Source organism: Triticum aestivum, chromosome 2B (assembly GCF_018294505.1).
Source record: "Triticum aestivum cultivar Chinese Spring chromosome 2B, IWGSC CS RefSeq v2.1, whole genome shotgun sequence".
NCBI classification, from domain to species: Eukaryota; Viridiplantae; Streptophyta; class Magnoliopsida; order Poales; family Poaceae; genus Triticum; species Triticum aestivum.
The window spans coordinates 55,786,285-55,804,647 of record NC_057798.1 but is presented as its reverse complement, the minus strand read 5'-3'; the positions used below and the strand labels follow the sequence as shown (position 1 = coordinate 55,804,647).

At 45.6% G+C, this 18,363-nt stretch overlaps 1 protein-coding gene across 1 annotated transcript; it reads right to left on the bottom strand.

The window, feature by feature from the left end:
- Positions 1–8,609: 8,609 nt before the first annotated feature.
- On the bottom strand, positions 8,610–14,955 carry LOC123043442 (DNA repair protein RAD5B). Its single transcript, XM_044465891.1, has 17 exons — positions 13,761–14,955; positions 13,514–13,647; positions 13,265–13,400; positions 13,125–13,175; positions 12,776–12,934; positions 12,533–12,687; positions 12,362–12,446; positions 11,773–11,979; positions 11,378–11,521; positions 11,128–11,277; positions 10,916–10,983; positions 10,708–10,830; positions 10,503–10,602; positions 10,235–10,347; positions 9,575–10,148; positions 9,395–9,466; positions 8,610–9,278 (listed from the first exon to the last, which is right to left on the bottom strand). The coding sequence occupies exons 1-17, from the start codon at positions 14,811–14,813 to the stop codon at positions 9,057–9,059; spliced, it is 3,546 nt and encodes a 1,181-aa protein (XP_044321826.1). The 5' UTR covers positions 14,814–14,955; the 3' UTR covers positions 8,610–9,056.
- Between the last annotated feature and the right edge of the window lie 3,408 nt (positions 14,956–18,363).

The window sequence follows — 18,363 nt, the reverse complement described above, 5'->3', positions numbered from 1 at the left end:
TGGGCCGGCCCGTTTTAGTTTTTTTTTAGAAATAAAAATATGCAAAGGGCACTACACCCTGCTGGGCCGGCCCGCTTTTGGTTTTTCGTTAAAAAACAAAGAGAAGCGCATGCTGTGGCTCGAAATCGAGACCCGTGCTGGTGTCATTGGAACAACGCTATACGTACACTAGTAGGATGTCCGTGCGTTGCTACGGGCTACAATGCATATAAATAAATCAAACAAATGCCTAAGGTCATCTCCAAGGTCGAACCTCATTTCTTCCTCGTACGTCCAAGCATGTTCGGACATCAAAGGTGCACTCACTATGGTCCACAAAATTCAACCGTTTGGACAGTCCAAACTCCCCCAAATTGGGACCATATGTGGGAGAGAAATATGGTTATCCGGATTATCCGTCATGTTATCTCCGGAACATTGGCCCAACAAAAAAAACACCACGGCCCAAACTTCCCTTTTCCTGCCGGACCCTCCCATTCTCTCTCAGTTTCCTGCCCTAGTGTGCCAGTCCAAACACCATGGACCTTTGACTAATTGTCAAATCATGTGGCTTTAAAACTTACAAGTGGCATCAAAATTGTGCCATACAAGTTACGTTCTTTTAGAAAACATACAAAAAGAGAAATGAGAAGCTCTAGATTTGGTTGACAGCTACATCAAAAAGTGGCTAACTACTGGTCCTCCGGGAAAGGGGTGGCAATATATCCCTCTATCCATAGCCTGACAAGTTGAGGTGGGCCAACTTTAAAATTTTAATCAAAACACACATAATTAATTATGAATATCTTGAAGTCTTGAACTGACCAATGAGCATTCATCCAGCTTCATAACCATACTGCATGTGTATGTTTTACTAAAGCAATGACCATAATACTACTTTGCCACTTTTATATAGTATAATACAATGAAATAGTCTACAACATATACAGGTTCCATGCATGATAATTCATAAACTTTTGATCAAAACTCCCTCTGAGTGAATAACATTGTTCAAGCGACCAACCGCTGGATTGAAGACAGGTTGGCCGGCAACAAATACCACGTGAGTCCTTTTGGGATTTTAGGCTAGCCCTTGGCTTACCCTTTTACTTCCTCTCTTTAACTTCTATAATAGGAAATATGTTCTACAACCAGACACCAACACAATTTTGTATAAGAAAGCTCAAATTTTGTGTCATCTCTTAATAAGCTCAAGACTTTGGAGACAGTGCATAGGTCTTCAGGATTATGTGATGCTTGGGCTTCTTCCAGCTTTAGCTCTAGATGAGCACATTCAGATGAAAGATCAGCAAAAACTATCTCCCTAGCAGATGGAAGGTAGCCATTCAATATCAGCATAAAAAACCTGAGAATAATAGCTTCGGCGTGCTTGGACACATGTTTGTTCTCTCTGGCCAGGAAATATCAAAAGTTGCTACGGGCAAAAGCCGGATGACCGTGCATTACCATGTAATAATAGAAATATACGCATTTATCAAATTATTATTTTAATTCAGAAATACGTGTTAAGCATGGTGGCATCTGGTTTCATCAAATAGCAACAAATTCAAACTCTCTTCGGCTTCTTTCTTTACTGAAAATGGTTTTCGCCCCGCTTTATATATAAAGCAACAACCACACATTATAGCCATCACTACAACAAAGAAGGAAAATAAGAGAACCGAAAATCAACAAGATACAAACACTATGGAACAACAAGCGACGACCTCCGATCATGCCATCGACGCAACCGCATAAGGGAGCAATTCACCACCGGAGGAAGGCCATGCTGCATCAACTCCCAAGGGCCAACCCTGTTGTCCTACCTTCAGCCTCTGCCTCCGAAGAGGGCACCCCTGCCTTCTCGTCCTAGATCAAAGGACGCCAGCCCGTCAGGAGGCAGAATAGCTCACCCCCGAGCACGGATGGACTGGCCAACATGTTGTTGGGGAGAGGACGAGCCCTGGCCACCTCACCTCTCATAGGAACCCATACATCATGCCCGTCACCGGCCAAGACCAAGGAACCCACCGCCATTGCCAAGCAGGGTCACGTTAGAAGAACACGCAAACCACCACCGCTCCGAGCCCCTGGCCATCCTGGACTCCCAAGGCAGCGTCTTCAAGAAGAAAACGATGCCGACGCGCCGTCGCCGTCCAATCAAGAGATTTTAGGCTTTCGCCCGGGACCATGGGGTGGAAGGCGAGGAGAGGGTCTCGATGGCGCCCACCAGAGGGAGAACGGCGCCGCAAGCGCCGCCAACATCGTGACCGGCACCACCGGTCAAGGGTTTCCCCCGACCCAGAGCTTGCATCGCCATTGCTCCGCCAACCAGCCGAGCAGGACGTCCGGAGGAAGCCCGCAGACCAGCTAACAAAGGAGGACAAGCATGGTGATGCCACCAACTTCAGATCGGATCCAAGCCCGCCGCTGACTCGCCGCCCAGCACGGCCAAGACGGCGCACCGAGCACCGGCGCCAAACCCCGTCGACAAGGGGGAGACGCCCTCTCCAGCTGTGGCCGCAGGTCCCAGGGGGCCAGATCGGCTTATTTCTTTCTCGGCAGTCTTGGTCTCTCCTAAACCATAAAATCGCGTGTCACCAAAGAACATATACCAGCCATTATCAAATAGGATCAATATCACTCAACATCACACGACCATTGCGTGTCACTATTACAAGGTACACAAAACATGACAATTCCTTGTAATGAGCCTCTTGATTTTAGCAATAATAGCACAAAAGGAGAGATCCAACTTCTAATTCTTTTCTGAACTGCACCTATTAATACAATGCATATCAAATTTCGCAAGTTATGTACTTTTTCTGATTGCGCCTACAAATATAATGCATATAAATTTTGTATGTGTAAAAAAGATAGCCTGCAACAATTGGAAAATAACTGAAATCCATTTCACTTGCAATTTAACTCGGTGATGTATACATAGAGATAAATGATCCAAACAAGAGTAACCATAAGATACTTTCATATATACTTTATTATATGCGACCCTACTAAGCGCTGATCAATTATTTTTTGAATTTGAACAATATCAGTAAATTGCATTATGTATCCCAGAACAAGAGTAGACAATTTGCTGTGCAATCTATTTACTATTCAGAGCAAGACTTGTACCCAAAAGAACCAGATCAGATACCAAAAGTATCAACTCACTGGTGTCATTAATTCAAAAAATATGGGCGTGTAATTCTCCACAAAATCACCTAAAAAATTATTACAAGTGGTGCTGAAATCTGTTGTCAAAAAATGGTAAGCAAACAATACAAAGATAGTCCTGAAAAATGTTTTGCACATTACAGAAAATAATCATATATGAATTCTATTAGTAAAAGCAACAGAGCATCACGCGAGGGCCGCTCCTTGACGGCCGTCTTCTCCTCGAAGTTGAGCGTGATGGGCCTGACAACCTTGGGTGATGCGAGCACCCCGGCATCGCCGGCGCCGCTATGCTTCTCGGCCCCAGGAGCCCCTCCGCGGCACGGCCTCTTTCTTGGCAGGCTCGGGCGTGCCGACAACGAGCGGGTGGTGCCTCGGGATGTGCGTGGTGCCGACCACGACGGGGACGGGGGGACACCGGGTCGAGGCGGCGACTCCGCTTCTGGACGGTTGGTGTCGTCGCGGAGGAGCGGCTGTGCGGGAGGACCAGAGGAGGTGGGGACTGGGGAGCGGAGTGTAGAGAGGCCGGCGGCGGAGACGTCTGGACGCAACATGCTGCCCCTCATCTCTTCCCTTGTGCGGCGGCTAGGGTTTGCGGAGGGAGGGTGTGCGTTGCCTCGCTCCGTCGCTCGTGGGTTTTTTCTCGTTGGTTTTCTTTCGTAGGTTTTCTTTCGTAGGTTTTTTTTCGACTTGCAGGCCTCGCTCGCTACCTAAGGCATCGCTACCTCCACGGGGGGCATCACTCGACGGTCCAGGAGAAAATTGTTGGGAGGTGGGAGGAGGTACCAAAATAGGTACCAAAAAAAACCGGGTGAGGTGGGACGAAAATAAAACCCGGAACGCGACCTACCAACTGAGACATTAGGAGTAGAGATTGTGCTATCTTCCTCCCTTTTTCTTCTTTTCTTTCTATTTTATTATTTAGTTTCCTTTTATAAAAAGCATGATTTCTTTTGAAATTGACGAACCTTTTTAAAAATTTGCATATTATTTTTTTATCACATAAATTTCTAATTTTTTAAAAGCTCGAGTTTTTTAAACTGTATAAAAACCGGTGGCCGTTTTACTAGGAAATAGCAAACAAAAAAAAAGAACCTTGTGAACCAGAATTTCAAAGGATTTTTTTTTTCAAATTTTGAACAAAATGTTCACGGATTCGAAAACGTCCATTAAAAAAATGTTTATCACAAACGTGCATGAATGTTCAATGTTTATTCGAAAATAGTTCAACATATATTACCAAAATGTTCACTGTGTATTTAAAAAAATCAATGCATATATTCATATTTGTTTTCAACAATGTTTATCACATAAGACAAATGTTCAATGCATATTCGAAAATTGTTCAACACACATATTTATAGTTTTTCAAAAAATGTTCAGTGCATCATATTACAAAATCTTCACTGCATAATATTCACTAGTTTGGAACCATAATGTTTCGCGCCATGAATCAATCAGTTGAATTCATTAGTTTGGTTGGCAAATTCCAGCAAATAACAAGACTGAGGTCGCGAGTTCAAGTCACTCCAGTAGAACTTTTCCAGGATTTTTTTTGCGCGCCTGCTATTCAGTAGCTCCAAATGGGCCGATTCACGAATTTAAGAAAAAAGCAGAAAATGAAAGAAAAGAAAGAAGAAAAGGAAGAAAAAGGGACCAAGTGAACACAACGTAATTGTTGTCCGTGTGGTTTGTTGCTTCGACGAACCACGAGTTATCTTTGGTTCGAGCCAACACCGCGCGCTAATTTTTTTTTAACGAAAAAAATTAATAAAGCGGGCTGGTTCAGCAGGGAGTGCGCGCCATTTGGAATTTTTGTTCTTGTACGAAAAAATACTCTAGCGGGCCGGCCCACCAGATGAATCCCAGTTCAAATGATGACAGGGTTCGATTTAGACCGGGATTGCATAGTTTAGGATACAATCGACCGGGATTTTGATTTGAGGGTTCATTTCATCCGACCTCTACAAGTTTAAGGTTTAAAATGGACTTTTTCCTCTGCAGGGCTCGCTCCCGCCTGACACAGCTAGCAGTTGGCGCTACAGGCTGCCATGCGGGCCTTTATGATGGCATATAGAGGCAAATACGAGTGCTAGACGAGCTGACGTACGCTGCCCATGGAAGATTATATTTCAACTTTGTATTGAATTAGCACGAATCGCGTGTGGACGGGCGGTGCGGATAACGACCTCGCGGGGTGGCATGTCCACTCGCGATTTACCGTATTATACTTTATAAATATCTATAAGACCTTTAGATATAATATTATTACCGGCCCAACATTTGTTAAATTATGTAATGGTCATTTTGGTATTGAGATATTTATATTCCCATAATACGAGGTGGTGCTAAGTTCAAAATTATTATCTCTTATCTGCACTGTCAACCTGTTAACAACTACATGTATGTTTCATCGATGTGCTACTAATAGATCCAAACGTTATAAGCATATGCCAATATTGAGGTTCATGAGTGAGATTGAGGACCAAACATGACAACCGAATGTGCAAAGATAAGGTAAGTGCACACATGCCCGCTCAGGTGGCGCCCCAGTCTCTAGTATCCACTTATAAGACTAAGGGCTTCTTTAGATTGGTGGAGATTGAAAACATATAAATTGGGAAGCGTAGATTTTTCTTTTTTAAACACAGTACAAAGGTAGATGCTCACATACATTCAACTCTATGAATTCACGCATACCCTATGCTAATGAGCACCTCCGAGATACTGAGCCGGCACAACATTTTGAGATTGAAGAAGTCTCCATGGACGCATTCATAGTCGAGCGGGACGTCTTCTCCCACTAAACGCACATCACCGGAAGGCCAGAAAAATGCAACCATCGGTGCCACTTCTAGGACTTGAATCCTGGTGGTTGGTTCCACCACAAGGAATCTAACCATTTGAGCTATGCTCAATTTGCGGAAAATATAGAACTGAGATGACCTATTTTATTATGTTTTAGTTTTTATTTTGTTTTCTTTTTAAGGTTAATATCGATGCCACTAATTCATTACCTATTTAAAAACCTATTTGTTTTGTGCAACTTTCAACATTATATGTTTATTATTACATATACTAAAAGGTGCAATTTATGCGTAAATTGTGTGCAAATTTTATCATTATTCATTTTTTTTTTCACTTTCTTTCTTCTTCAAGGGTAGTACCACTGCTACTATACTTCATTTATTCTTAGATTTTTTTTTGTGTGTGCTTGTAAGTAAGTATACACGCAAGTACGATACATCATGTGTGTAAATTATAGTAGAGAGCAAAAATAACACTGTATATGCTTATTTTTTGCATATTACAAAATGTGCAATTTCAGGGCAAACTTATATGAAAGTTTTTTTATTTCTTTTTTTCTTCAAGGGTTTCATTCTTCCCTAGAAAACTTCATTATTTGTTTTTTTAATTTTCTTTCTTCTTAAAGGGTTTCATTCTTCCATAGAAAACTTAATTAATTTTTTTTGTTTTTGTTTTTTCAGTTTCTGTCTTCTTAAAGTGTTTCATTCTTTCCTAGAAAACTTCATTGTTTTGTATTAGTTTCATTCTTCCCTAGATAATTTCATTATTTTGTTTTTGATTTTTAATTTTATTTCTTCAAAGGGTTTCATTCCCTAGAAAACTTCATTATTTTGGTTTCGTTCAATTTTTATTTTATTTCATTTTACTTATTTAATGGTAATACCAATATCTTTCCAGTATTATATGGTTGTCTATTTTATTATTGTTGTTTTCATCATCTTCTCCTTAAATGGTAATACCAATGCCAACAATTCATTATTTCTTAGACAACTTCATTTTTCATTTCCGTGTGTAGGTATACATGCAAATACCATACAATATGTGTGCAAGTTATACTAGATTGTGAAAATTGCACTATTATATGTTTATTCTTTGTGTAGTACATAAAGTGCAATCTGAGTGTAAAGTTGTTTGCAAGTTTTTTCTTCTTAAAGGCAATACCGATGATACGAATACTTTTTTTTTCCTAGAAAACGTTATTATTTTATATGTACATACAATCACTAAAGAACTATACAAACGTATGCGTGCTTTCATTTCTCATGCATGTACTCCTATCCATTCAGCTTAAAAAGTTGAACTGTGAATGGTGATGTACGTGTGACCCATCGGTCATCCATGCATGACGTGTCGAACAATTGTATGCATGCATGTACGAGTGTAGCCAAACCCTGTTGTGGACGTGTAAAGGCAGGCAAATTTTACAATTTACAAGTGATGCGTAAGTTTTCGCAAGATAAGAGCATCTCCAACAGCCGCGCGAAACGACGCGCGCGCGGTAAACGCTGCTTTTAGCGCGCGCGGGGCGTTTTGCCGCGCTCCAGCGGTGACGGTATAATCGCGCGCGGGAATCGTTTGCGCGCGCGCGAAAAGGCGCCAGCTCGCGCCTCATTTTTTGCGCAGCGTTTTCGGCGCGTCTATAAAGTGCGGCGCGCGCCACGCGCGTCTCCACACCTCTTCTTCCTTCCCTCTCTGCCACGCACCGCTTCCTTCGCCGTCGCCGCGACGGGGAACCACGTGCTGACGGACGGCGAGGGCATGGCGCAGTTCCTGGGGGCCGTCGGGGAGCTCGCGCGGGGCGTCCCCGGCTCCGTCCGTCACGCCGCTCCGCGCCGACAACGGCTCGCTCCTGGGCCTCCCGCCGTCGATGGTCGCCGCGCAGAAGCAGGGGGGCAGCTCCATGCTCAGAATGAACCTCGCGCTCCTGGACGTCACCGTCCCCGCCGGCCTGATCGGCAGCGTCAGGGCCGAGTTCGACGCCGCGGGCATCGGCGCCCCGTGCACGGCGTTCGAGGCCGTCGCGGCGGTGCTGTGGAAGTGCCGGACCCGCGCGGCCGTCGTCTCCGTGTCCGACGAGGCCCCCGTGGCCCTCTCGTTCGCGGCCAACATGCGTCGGCTCGTCGGCGCCAGGCCGGGGTACTACGGCAACTGCACGGTGCTGCAGCCGCTGACCTCGACGCACGGCGCGGTGGCGAACGGCGCCGCCGCGGACGTGGCGAGGCTGATCCGGCGCGCGAAGGAGAGGATCCCCGAGCTGCTCGCCCCCGGCGGCGCAGCGACGGAGCAGGGGGCGGTGGCGCTGACGTACAGCACGCTGGTGGTGTCGAGCTGGAGGAACCTGGGGTTCGAGGTGGCGGACTTCGGCGCCGGGAGGCCGACGCGGGTGACATGGCACTGGCACGGGGAGGAGACGACGGTGCCGAGCTGCGTCGTGTGCCCGCCGGGCACGGACGGCGACAACGGCGGGGTCAGCGTGACATCGCTCTTCGTCAGGCCGGAGCACGCCGACGCCTTCCTAGCCGAGCTCGCCGCCATGTCGCCAGCATCCATGCCATCACCATCACCATCACCATGAATCTGTAAACTTGTACAGCTGTGATAGTGGAAGTTGTAATAATAACTCAAGCATGAAAAAAAGGCTCAAATGATGAATTTTTTTACTTGATGATTGAACAGAGGATCAGCTCCTCATTTCAAACAAATTCTTCCCAAGATTTCTCCTTCGAATTCAAGATAAACCACTAGACAAAATATACTGCTGCCTGGCTTTGTGACTGAGGACACATGAACAAAATTGGAAGGGGGCACAACACACACCCATTCCATCCCCATTCACAAAGGTCTGAACCTTCGGCCATCTTCCCTACATACTACTCCCTCCGTCCGAAAATACTTGTCATCAAAATAGACAAAAAGGAATGCATCTAGAACTAAAATACATCTAAATACATCCACTTTTATTTATTTTGATGACATGTATTCCCGGACGGAGGGAGTACTACTATAACTACTACCAAGGGCCTGAAGCTACACTACTACTGCTGCTACTATACAAAACCCTGGAGTACTCCCATGGCAGCAAAGGAGCTCCATCACTTGAAGAGCATCTTGAGCTCCTCGATGCGCGAGCTGCGGACCTCCTCGTCCGTCAGCGCCCCGGCGATCATCCGCTGCTTGCGCGCCTGCACCTGCTGCATCCGCTCCTCCACCGTGTCCCTGACGATGAACCGCCTCACCTGGACCGCCCTCTTCTGCCCGATGCGGTGGATCCGCATGATGGCCTGCTCCTCCACCGCAGGATTCCACCATGGATCCTGTATCGACGGAGAACAGAAATTGTCACATATTGTTACCACAGGAAATGTATCACCAAGCAAAAAACAGTTCACTGAATTCACTGGAACGACACAAAGGTTTAAGGTGGAATTACCATGAGGAAGACATTGGAGGCCGCAGTCAAGTTCAGGCCAACACCTCCAGCTTTGAGTGACATCAGCAGGACCTAATTAATTTCCATTTCCAGGGATAAAAGATCAGCAAATGGAAATGCTTCAAGAAATACTTTACTTTTCTAAAAAAACAGAGCAAGTAAATAAATGAGCATGCATACCAGTTTGTCCTTGCTTTGACTGAACTCATTGAGGACCCTCTCCCTGTGCTTCTGGGTCACCTTCCCATCAAACCTCAAGAACTTGATCCCCTTCTGGTTCAAGGGGATCTCCAAGAGATCAAAGAAGGAGGTGAACTGGCTGAATACGATGCTCTTCTCCCCCTTCTTCCCGAGGTCCTCCAGGGTCGCGAGGAGCCTCACCACCTTGCATGAATCCTTCCAGTTGTTCTTGGCGTCCACCTCGTAGCGGCACTGGACGGGCAGCATGATCAGATCGGCCTTGGTGATGGGGCTTCGGCAGATAGGGCAGGCTCCCCCCGCCGGCGTGCTCCAGCAGGAAAGGAGGCACTCGCGGCACATGCGGTGCGCGCAAGGGGTGATCACGGGGTCGTCGGAGGTCGACTCAAGGCAGATAGGGCACTCCGCGGCCGTGCCTTGGCGGATCTCCTCAACGACATCCTCTACAAATGCTCGCGAGGGTACAATGGCACGGCATCCAGAATCGTTCCGTGCCCCTTTAAGGAACCTTTCCGCTAGCTCGTCTAGGTCGGTGTACTTTTTGGTATCAGCTTTGCTGCATATTTTGAAAGTTCAGCAAAGGAATTAGAAGATGAGCTGATGAAATGCAAGACAGTGGTTTTGTTGCGTTTAGCGGCTAACCTGATGACCAGGAAAGGGTGATCACAGCACTGCCTTAGACGAAGAAGTAGCTCAAGAATGTTAGCATAGTTGTTAAGAACATTGCCTTGTGCCACAAACTTATCGAATTGAACCTGTTGGAATGGAAAGACCATTTTGGGTTAGAAATGAGAAGAAACTTGTCCATGAACTATTAGATTCTCGCCAAGATGAACAAGAAATATAAAACTTCCATCCTTCCAGTAACTAATCAACAAAATTTGGCCCATGAACTCTTTGAACCATATACCTTTGATCTCCTGAAAAGCGCTTCATAGAAATCACGTTCCTCGATAGACTGTTCGCATTCCACAACCTCAATGTTAGCCGGTGGGAGGACCAATATGGGCCTGAAACAAGCAGCAGAGTCATGTGGTCAACAATAGTTCCAAGAGGAAAGGCACTTATTTATGCAACTAAGAGTTTCAAAGAAATACAAAATAAGAAATGCATACTTTCCCATCTTGTCTTTTGTTTCCTTGGTTCTCCTCAGCATGAGCGGCCTAAGAATAGCTTTGACAAGCTTCAATCCCCTCTCATCACCATTCTCATAAGGTCTCTGAATCAGCTTCTGCCACCTACAGGGACATCAAAACAGCTTGTGAATCAGGTTATAAATTTTCAACCACAAGTATTTGTAGTGAAAATATGATAAGGCCATACCAATTTGAATTACACCATGGCTCTACACATAAGAAGCAAAGAAGACTGTAAAGGTCCTCCAAATTATTCTGCAGCAAATGTGATCATATAAGCTACTGTTTCCAAAAACCACAAAAGAATGGATAAAAAATTCCAACAATTTCAATACTTGGAATTATCGCATCCAAACATGTGATGTAAAACAAATACAAATGCAATGGCTGAAAACACACCTGCAACGGTGTACCAGTTAGGCACCATCTGCATTGCGAGCTTAACATGTAAGCTGCTTGGGCAGCTTTAGTTCTGGGAGACTTGATTGTGTGTGCTTCATCAAGCACAATTCTATACCAATCTATCCTGTGAAAGGCACTGCTGCCATCCTGTGAAGGTATCACATTCATTAGCTAAATGAGACAAGGATGTTTTCCAAGAAAAGCTATTATCTTCAAACTGGACATAAAAGACCATTGACAAACTTACAGCTTTATGAGCTGACTGAAGGACACCATAGGTCGTCAAGACAACAGTATGTTCAGCCATCAATTTGAGGTCACCAGTTCTATCACCACCATAGTATACAAACACAGAAATTGCTCCCGGTGTTGAATGTGCTTCCAGTTCATCCTACAAGCAGGGATAAGGAGGACAGTGCTCACATTATTTACTTGTGTAGTAAAATTTTCTCACGGACAAACAAGTTGATTGAACATGCAAGGAAAAACATTATAAAACTGCAATCTAGCACTGCAGTTTCAGCTATTCTGATGTTGATTGCAGACTCTAGCAGTTCATTTGACAGAAAATGCTTCTACTAAATAACTGTAACACCAGAGATTTAACATTTTTATATGAATCACTTCTGTAGACATGCTTACCTTCCATTGACCCAATAATGCCATGGGACACACAATAAGGGTACCTCCTCTTATAGAGGGGGTCGAAGTGCGTGTTCTGGTATCACGACCTCTTACAGGCCTTATTATGTCTCTTTCTATGTAGTTGGACTGCTCCCCCCTTGGATTCGACAGTATCAGGGCAATAGTCATGACAGTTTTGCCAAGACCCATTGCATCTGCCAGTATCTACAAAGGCAAAGATAACACATAAATACTTCTCATAATAGTACCACATAACTATGATCCGGTGAGGCAAATGAAAGCATTGCAAGTACATAAGCAAATATAGAAACAAATATCAAAGAATCATATCTTAGGCTTAAAGTCTATCAACTAATATCAGTGTGGTAAGCGTAGTGTCACCAAACATGCACAAACAGGACTTCAGAATCCTCAACAAATGGCAATCATAAGTATTCATTTGCTATTGGAATAGTTAATGAACAATTCAAAACAGTATTAGCAAATCAATTAAGAAATAACTAGATGCAAGGCAAAATGACACCCTACATTTTCCAATATAATGTAAACCAGGCACATACATGAGGAACCATCATAAAAGACTTACCCCTCCTCGTGTCGTCTTACTTAAACTTGGAAACTTGGTTGTCGCTTCACCAGAGAAAACATTAATGTACACAGCAGGGGCCCTCCTGGGAAGACAAACAATTCAGTGATTAGCACTGACCATTATCAAAATTCTTTTAAAGCTATACAAATAACACGGAAAAGCACACACTTGTCAGCAATAGTGTAGGCACTAAAGCAGGGATCAATGGCATTTTTTGACTCATCGTCATCAATGCATCCCTTCTCCAATTCTGACATCCAAAAGAGAGCTTCTTTCTGATACGGTTTGAGAACAGAAACAAGAGTGTGTGGTGGCTCTGCTTCCTATTTTACATATTGTAGACCAACATTAGTTTTCACGCAAATAGAATAGTATGAGCAAGAGTGAAACAGAAATGTGCTTTGTTGTTACCTTCAAGTCATATATTTCAGCTGTGCCAATAATTTTGTTCAAGGCAGCTTCCGAAATGGCCTGCTCATCAGCGGCTTGCTCCGGAAAAGTTTGCCCAGATGTGCGACGAGTTTCAAGTCCAACAATAGGTGTTGATTCATCATCTCCATTGGCATCACCCTAATTTATGTAACAGAAATTTTAATAAGCTAGCATCAAAGATAGATGTAGAAAGGCTAACAAATGTGGAACAGCAACAGAAAACAAGAGGGTTTGATTATCAGGGTATACTTGTTTTGCTATAGATGCTAAAGACACACACTGAATAATTTGGGACAGTAACAGATAACAGGAGGATTTTTCAGCTCACCCTCAGATTCCACGGCCGCTTTCTCGTGAGCTCGTCAAGAGTGAAATCAGCCTGCAAAACAAGCATGTATACTGAATCAGTCATTCATCATCAACACCACAAGAACTGCATATAGCTGAATAAATTGGCTTCCGTTATACCTTGATAGACGCCCTTAGCTTGAGTAATTTGAACAGAGCATGGAGAGGGTTGTCTGAATAATCAACATTTGCAGGAGCAAGCTGGCTCAAGGATGAGTTGTCGCCTTCGGTGAACACGGACTTGTGGATGTAGAAGCTGCATGAACAACATCTAGCGTTGATCAGACTTGCAGACAAAATTGAGTAATGTACTGAAAACAACAAGATAAATCAGACAGCAAAGCACATTGTATCATCACCGGTCATTACCTGACATAGAGCAAGATGTCCTGCATCAGGCTCAGTTCCATTGTCGGAAACACGATCTTCCCCTGAATCTTGACTTTGGAAGAGTTCACCAGCGGGACAAGGCACTTTGTCCACTCCGGAGACAGCTTTCCAATCTGCATAACCATCACAAGTTGCACGAGATTAAGATGATTCTGCACGGAAAGATATCAATTCCTATCATGAGTTCGCAATGCATCATTCATGAGATTAATTGTGAGCAGCTCACCTCTCCGGCGCGCTTGGTGGAGAAGCGCACAATCTGTAGCAACGACGCCGCCTTCTTGGCCGACATCTTGATGCCGCAGTTGACCCGGTCGTAGGACGGGAAGCCGAAATGGACGATCTCGCCGGCGTCCAGCATCCGCCTCCCGCTGTGCGTGGACAGCCCGGCGACGTAGGACTTGTCGACGAGGAACCAGTCGGGCTCCGGCGGGAAGTCCCCGACCTCCGCCTCCGGCGCCGCCACCACCATCTTCCAATCGCTCTTCGGCGGGGCCGCGGTGGCCCTTGCCGGCTGCGGCCGCTGCCGCTGCCGCTGCGGCGGGTTGGGCATCTTGGCGGGCTCCCGCGGCGGAACGGCCCGGATCGGCTGCGGGTCGTACATCTGCGCGGCCTCCTCCGGCGGAATCGCCCGGATGGGCCGCGGATTGAGGTACGGCAGCGGGTGCGTCGCCGTGAGGTCGACCAGGTCCTCCTCTTCCCGGACCCTCTTCTTCGGCCTCGGCGCGGCGTCGATGACCTCCGCCTCGTCGTCGTCGCAGTCCATCTTCACCGGCCGCGGCACGAGGCTTATGCCGCAGCCGCCGGCGCGGGGGCGGGGGCGGACGCTGGTAACCTCCTCCTCCTCCTCCTCCTGCTTCTCCTCCTTGACACGGCGCGGCGGCGGCAAAGGGGCCCGTTTGGCGGGAGGGGGGCAGAGAGGCCGCTCCTTCTTGGGCACGCCGACGGCCTCGGCCTTCACCCTGACCGTCGGCGCCGGGGCAGCGGCAGCGTTGCGCTCCGCCTTGACGCGGACCTTCTCGGCGTCGAGGAGCGCGTCGATGGCGCGCTCGGCGGCGGCGTCCGCGTCCGCGTCGGCGGCGGCGTCCGCGTCCGCGTCGGCGGCGGCGTCGAGGAGCGCGTTGATGGCGCGCTCGGGGTTGCCGCCGCAGCGGGAGAGCGCGGCGAGGACGCGGGCCTCCGGGAGCGCGGCGCCGAGCACCGCGCGGACGGCGGCGACCTCGTCGGCGAAGAGCTCGGCCTGGCTGGGGGACTCTTGCCAGACGCCGTCGCCCGTCATGGCGGCGGCCGGCGGGTCGGCGGGAATGGTAATGGAATCTTCCGGCGGCGGTCTGTGGAGGGGGCGGGGTCTGGCGCGAAGGTGGATTTGGTGCGCGGGAGGCGCGGCGGACGGCGGGGAGTGGGGGTTGGATTGAGAGGAAACCGGCGGGGGTGCGAGGTTTTATGGGGATTTATCTTTTTGGCGCGAGAGGAGAAGAATGGTTTTTGGCGGGGGAGGGAAAGTGAAAAGATTAGAACAGCCAAATGGTGGCGGTGGGGGCTACGTGGGCCTTGCCAAGTTGGGGAAAGTATCTAGTGCTTCCAGGCTTGGGGTGCTCCCGGTGCTCCAAATGTCCGAAAAACATTTTTAAAATGTTCAAAAAATTCTGAAAAAAATGCAGCACATTGACGGAACATCGATGTCTCTTGTCACAAAATTTCAAATCAAAATTCGAAACATTGCTCGAGATACAAAAATGACAAATTTTTGTACATAACATAAGTTGGGCTTTAGTTTTGGCCCATTATCACATTGATGTCAAATTTGTTATTTTTGTATCTCGAGCAATGTTTCAAATTTTGATTTGAAATTTTGTGACAAGAGACATCGATGTTCCATCGATGTGCTGCATTTTTTTTAGAATTTTTTGAACATTTTAGAAAATGTTTTTCGCATCGGAGTACCGGGAGCACCCTAGGCCTGGGAGCACTAGATACTTCCCCTGCCAAGTTGGTATGGGCACCGCCATAGTTTACCGGCCATCTAAATAAAGACCCCACCCCTAAAAAAATCTCTCAAAGAATCTAAGTGAAGTTTAACACGTGCTGGATGTGCCTTCTTCGCGCTTTTGAGGTTGTGTAACTGACCTTGAAGATGCCTGGTGTCGGAGCTAGATCCAGCAGATCCCTCGATAGGGTGCACGGCATAGCGATTATGTCATAGGAAAACAAGGAGTAAGATTTACCCAGGTTCGGGACCTCGCGATTGAGGTAATGCTGCATGTGTATATTATGATTGGGGTGCACAAAGTACATGTATGAACCAAGGGATTGTCTTCTTGTGTAAGATGTTCTATCGACGAGCCCGGACCCCGGTTTATATAATATATTGGGGTCCCTAGGGTTACAAATTCTAGTTTGCTACGTCGGTGGGGGTAGAGTCATCCACGACTTCGTCATACTTATCTTGTATAGCAAGTATTCCAGAATCTTTCCGTACATACCGTCAGTATATAGCGTAATGAGCCGTCCAACGTGGCGCAGAACGAAACCGGCCTAGGGGTCCTTGGGTTGGGCCACCAGATTAGCAACCCACATGGTGAGGTACCCTTGGGCCGTGACACCATTAGTAGCCCTTGAAGCGGTCTTCAAGCTTGACCGCACCTTCATCAGCACCGAGTTGCACATCGTCTTCGGGTCGCTAAGGTTGAAATTGGTTCTTCAAAACTTCCTTGACAGCATTTGCATGCAGCTGGCCTCCGGCTGTCAGACTGCCTCCGAAGTAGCGCGTCCCACCTTGGCCTTGATTTGTTGATGGAGATAGACGACTTGCATCACAAAGTTTCTCGCGCAACCAGCTTCCTCATGTGCCGAATTCCCTTGCCATGTCTTCGAAATTCAACCTGGACGGTCCTCACAGACCAAATCGGTCTTATCAATAGGTCCCACATGAAAGGATGAATATGGTTAACTAGAGAGGAGCTGAATGGTCAACTAACGTTTTTTATCTTCTTTTTCAATTTTAGGGATACGATAAGAGAATAGGTTGTCTAGATATGTAGCTAGGGGTACAACCTATACGACAAACTCAACAACAATAACGTTCACAATACTATTGAAAGTGTGTTTAGAATAGCGTCAACTTTAGTTAAAAAGAACCCCACATATTTGGCGAGTGTTAAGTCTTATGATTTTTTTTTAATAAAACTAGGTTTGGAGAGGTCATGACTTTAGTTGATGTTAATCCCACTACTTGGAAGATCATAAAATCTATATGCATGTGGATCATGAAAAGAATGTTTTATATGATAGCAATATTGTTGAATTTGATTATAATCCTACATGTAATTATTATGAGAGAGGCAAGTATGGTTATAGAAATCTTCATGTTACTAAGTTATCTCTCTTTATGATAAACATATTAATGCTTCATTCTTCTTCCTTGCACATGTCAGTATTGCTTGCTCTAATAATTTATTTATTTATAATGTGCCTATGCATAGGAAGTGGGTTAGATTTAAATGTGCTTGTTAGATGCTATATATATGTTGCTCTTTTGTTGTGCTTCTTATGCACTTCCATCTATCCAGATTTTGATAGCCTGCTACTTCTTGAGCTTGCGTTGGTTTTTTTCCTTGAAAAGGAAAGGGTGATGCAGTAAACTAGAGATAAGTATTTCCCTCAGTTAGAGAACCAAAGTATCAATCCAGTAGGATACAACACACAAATCACCAAGACCTGCATAAACAATCAAACAACTTGCACCTAACGCGATAAAGGGGTTGGCAATCCCTTCACAGTTACTTGCAAAAGTGAGATCTGATAGAGATAGATGAAACTAAACAAAAGGTAAAGTAAATATTTTTGGTATTTTTGGTTTATAGATCGGAAAGTAAAAGATTGTAAAATAGTAGATTGGAAACTTATATGATGGAAAATAGACCCGGGGGCCATAGGTTTCACTAGTGGCTTCTCTCAAGATAGTAAATAATACGGTGGGTGAACAAATTACTATCGAGCAATTGATAGAAGAGGGCAAAGTTATGACGATATCTAAGGCAATGATTATGAACTATAAACATCATGTCCGTGTCTAGTAGACCGACTCCTGCATGTATCTACTACTATTACTCCACACATCGACCGACTCCTGCCTGCATATAGAGTATTAAGTTCATGAAGAACAGAGCAACACATTAAGTAAGATGACATGATGTAGAGGAATAAACTCTAGCAATATGATGTAAACCCCATCTTTTTATCCTCGATGGCAACAATACAATATGTGCCTTGCTGCCCCTACTGTCACTGGGAAAGGACACCGCAAGATTGAACCCAAAGCTAAGCACTTCTCTCATTGCAAGAAAAACCAATCTAGTTGGCCAAACTAAACCGATAGTTCGAAGAGAATTACAAAGATATCAAATCATGCATATAAGAATTCAAAGAAGATTCAAATAATATTCATAGATAAGCTGATCATAGATCCACAATTCACCGGATCTCGACAAACACACCGCAAAAGAAGATTACGTCGGATAGATCTCCAAGAACATCAAGGAGAACATGGTATTGAGAATCAAAGAGAGAGAAGAAGCCATCTAGATACTAGTTATGGACCCATAGGTCTGAGGTAAACTACTCACGCTTTATCAAAAGGGCAATAGAGTTGATGTAGAAACCCTCCATGATCAAATCCCCCTCTGGCAGGATGCCGGAAAAGGCCCCTAGATGGGATCTCAAGGGTACAGAAGGTTGCGGCGGTGGAAAAGTGTTTTCTTGGATGCTTCTGGTGGTTTGGGGATATTTGGGAATATATAGAACGAAGAATGAGGTCAGGGGAGTCACAA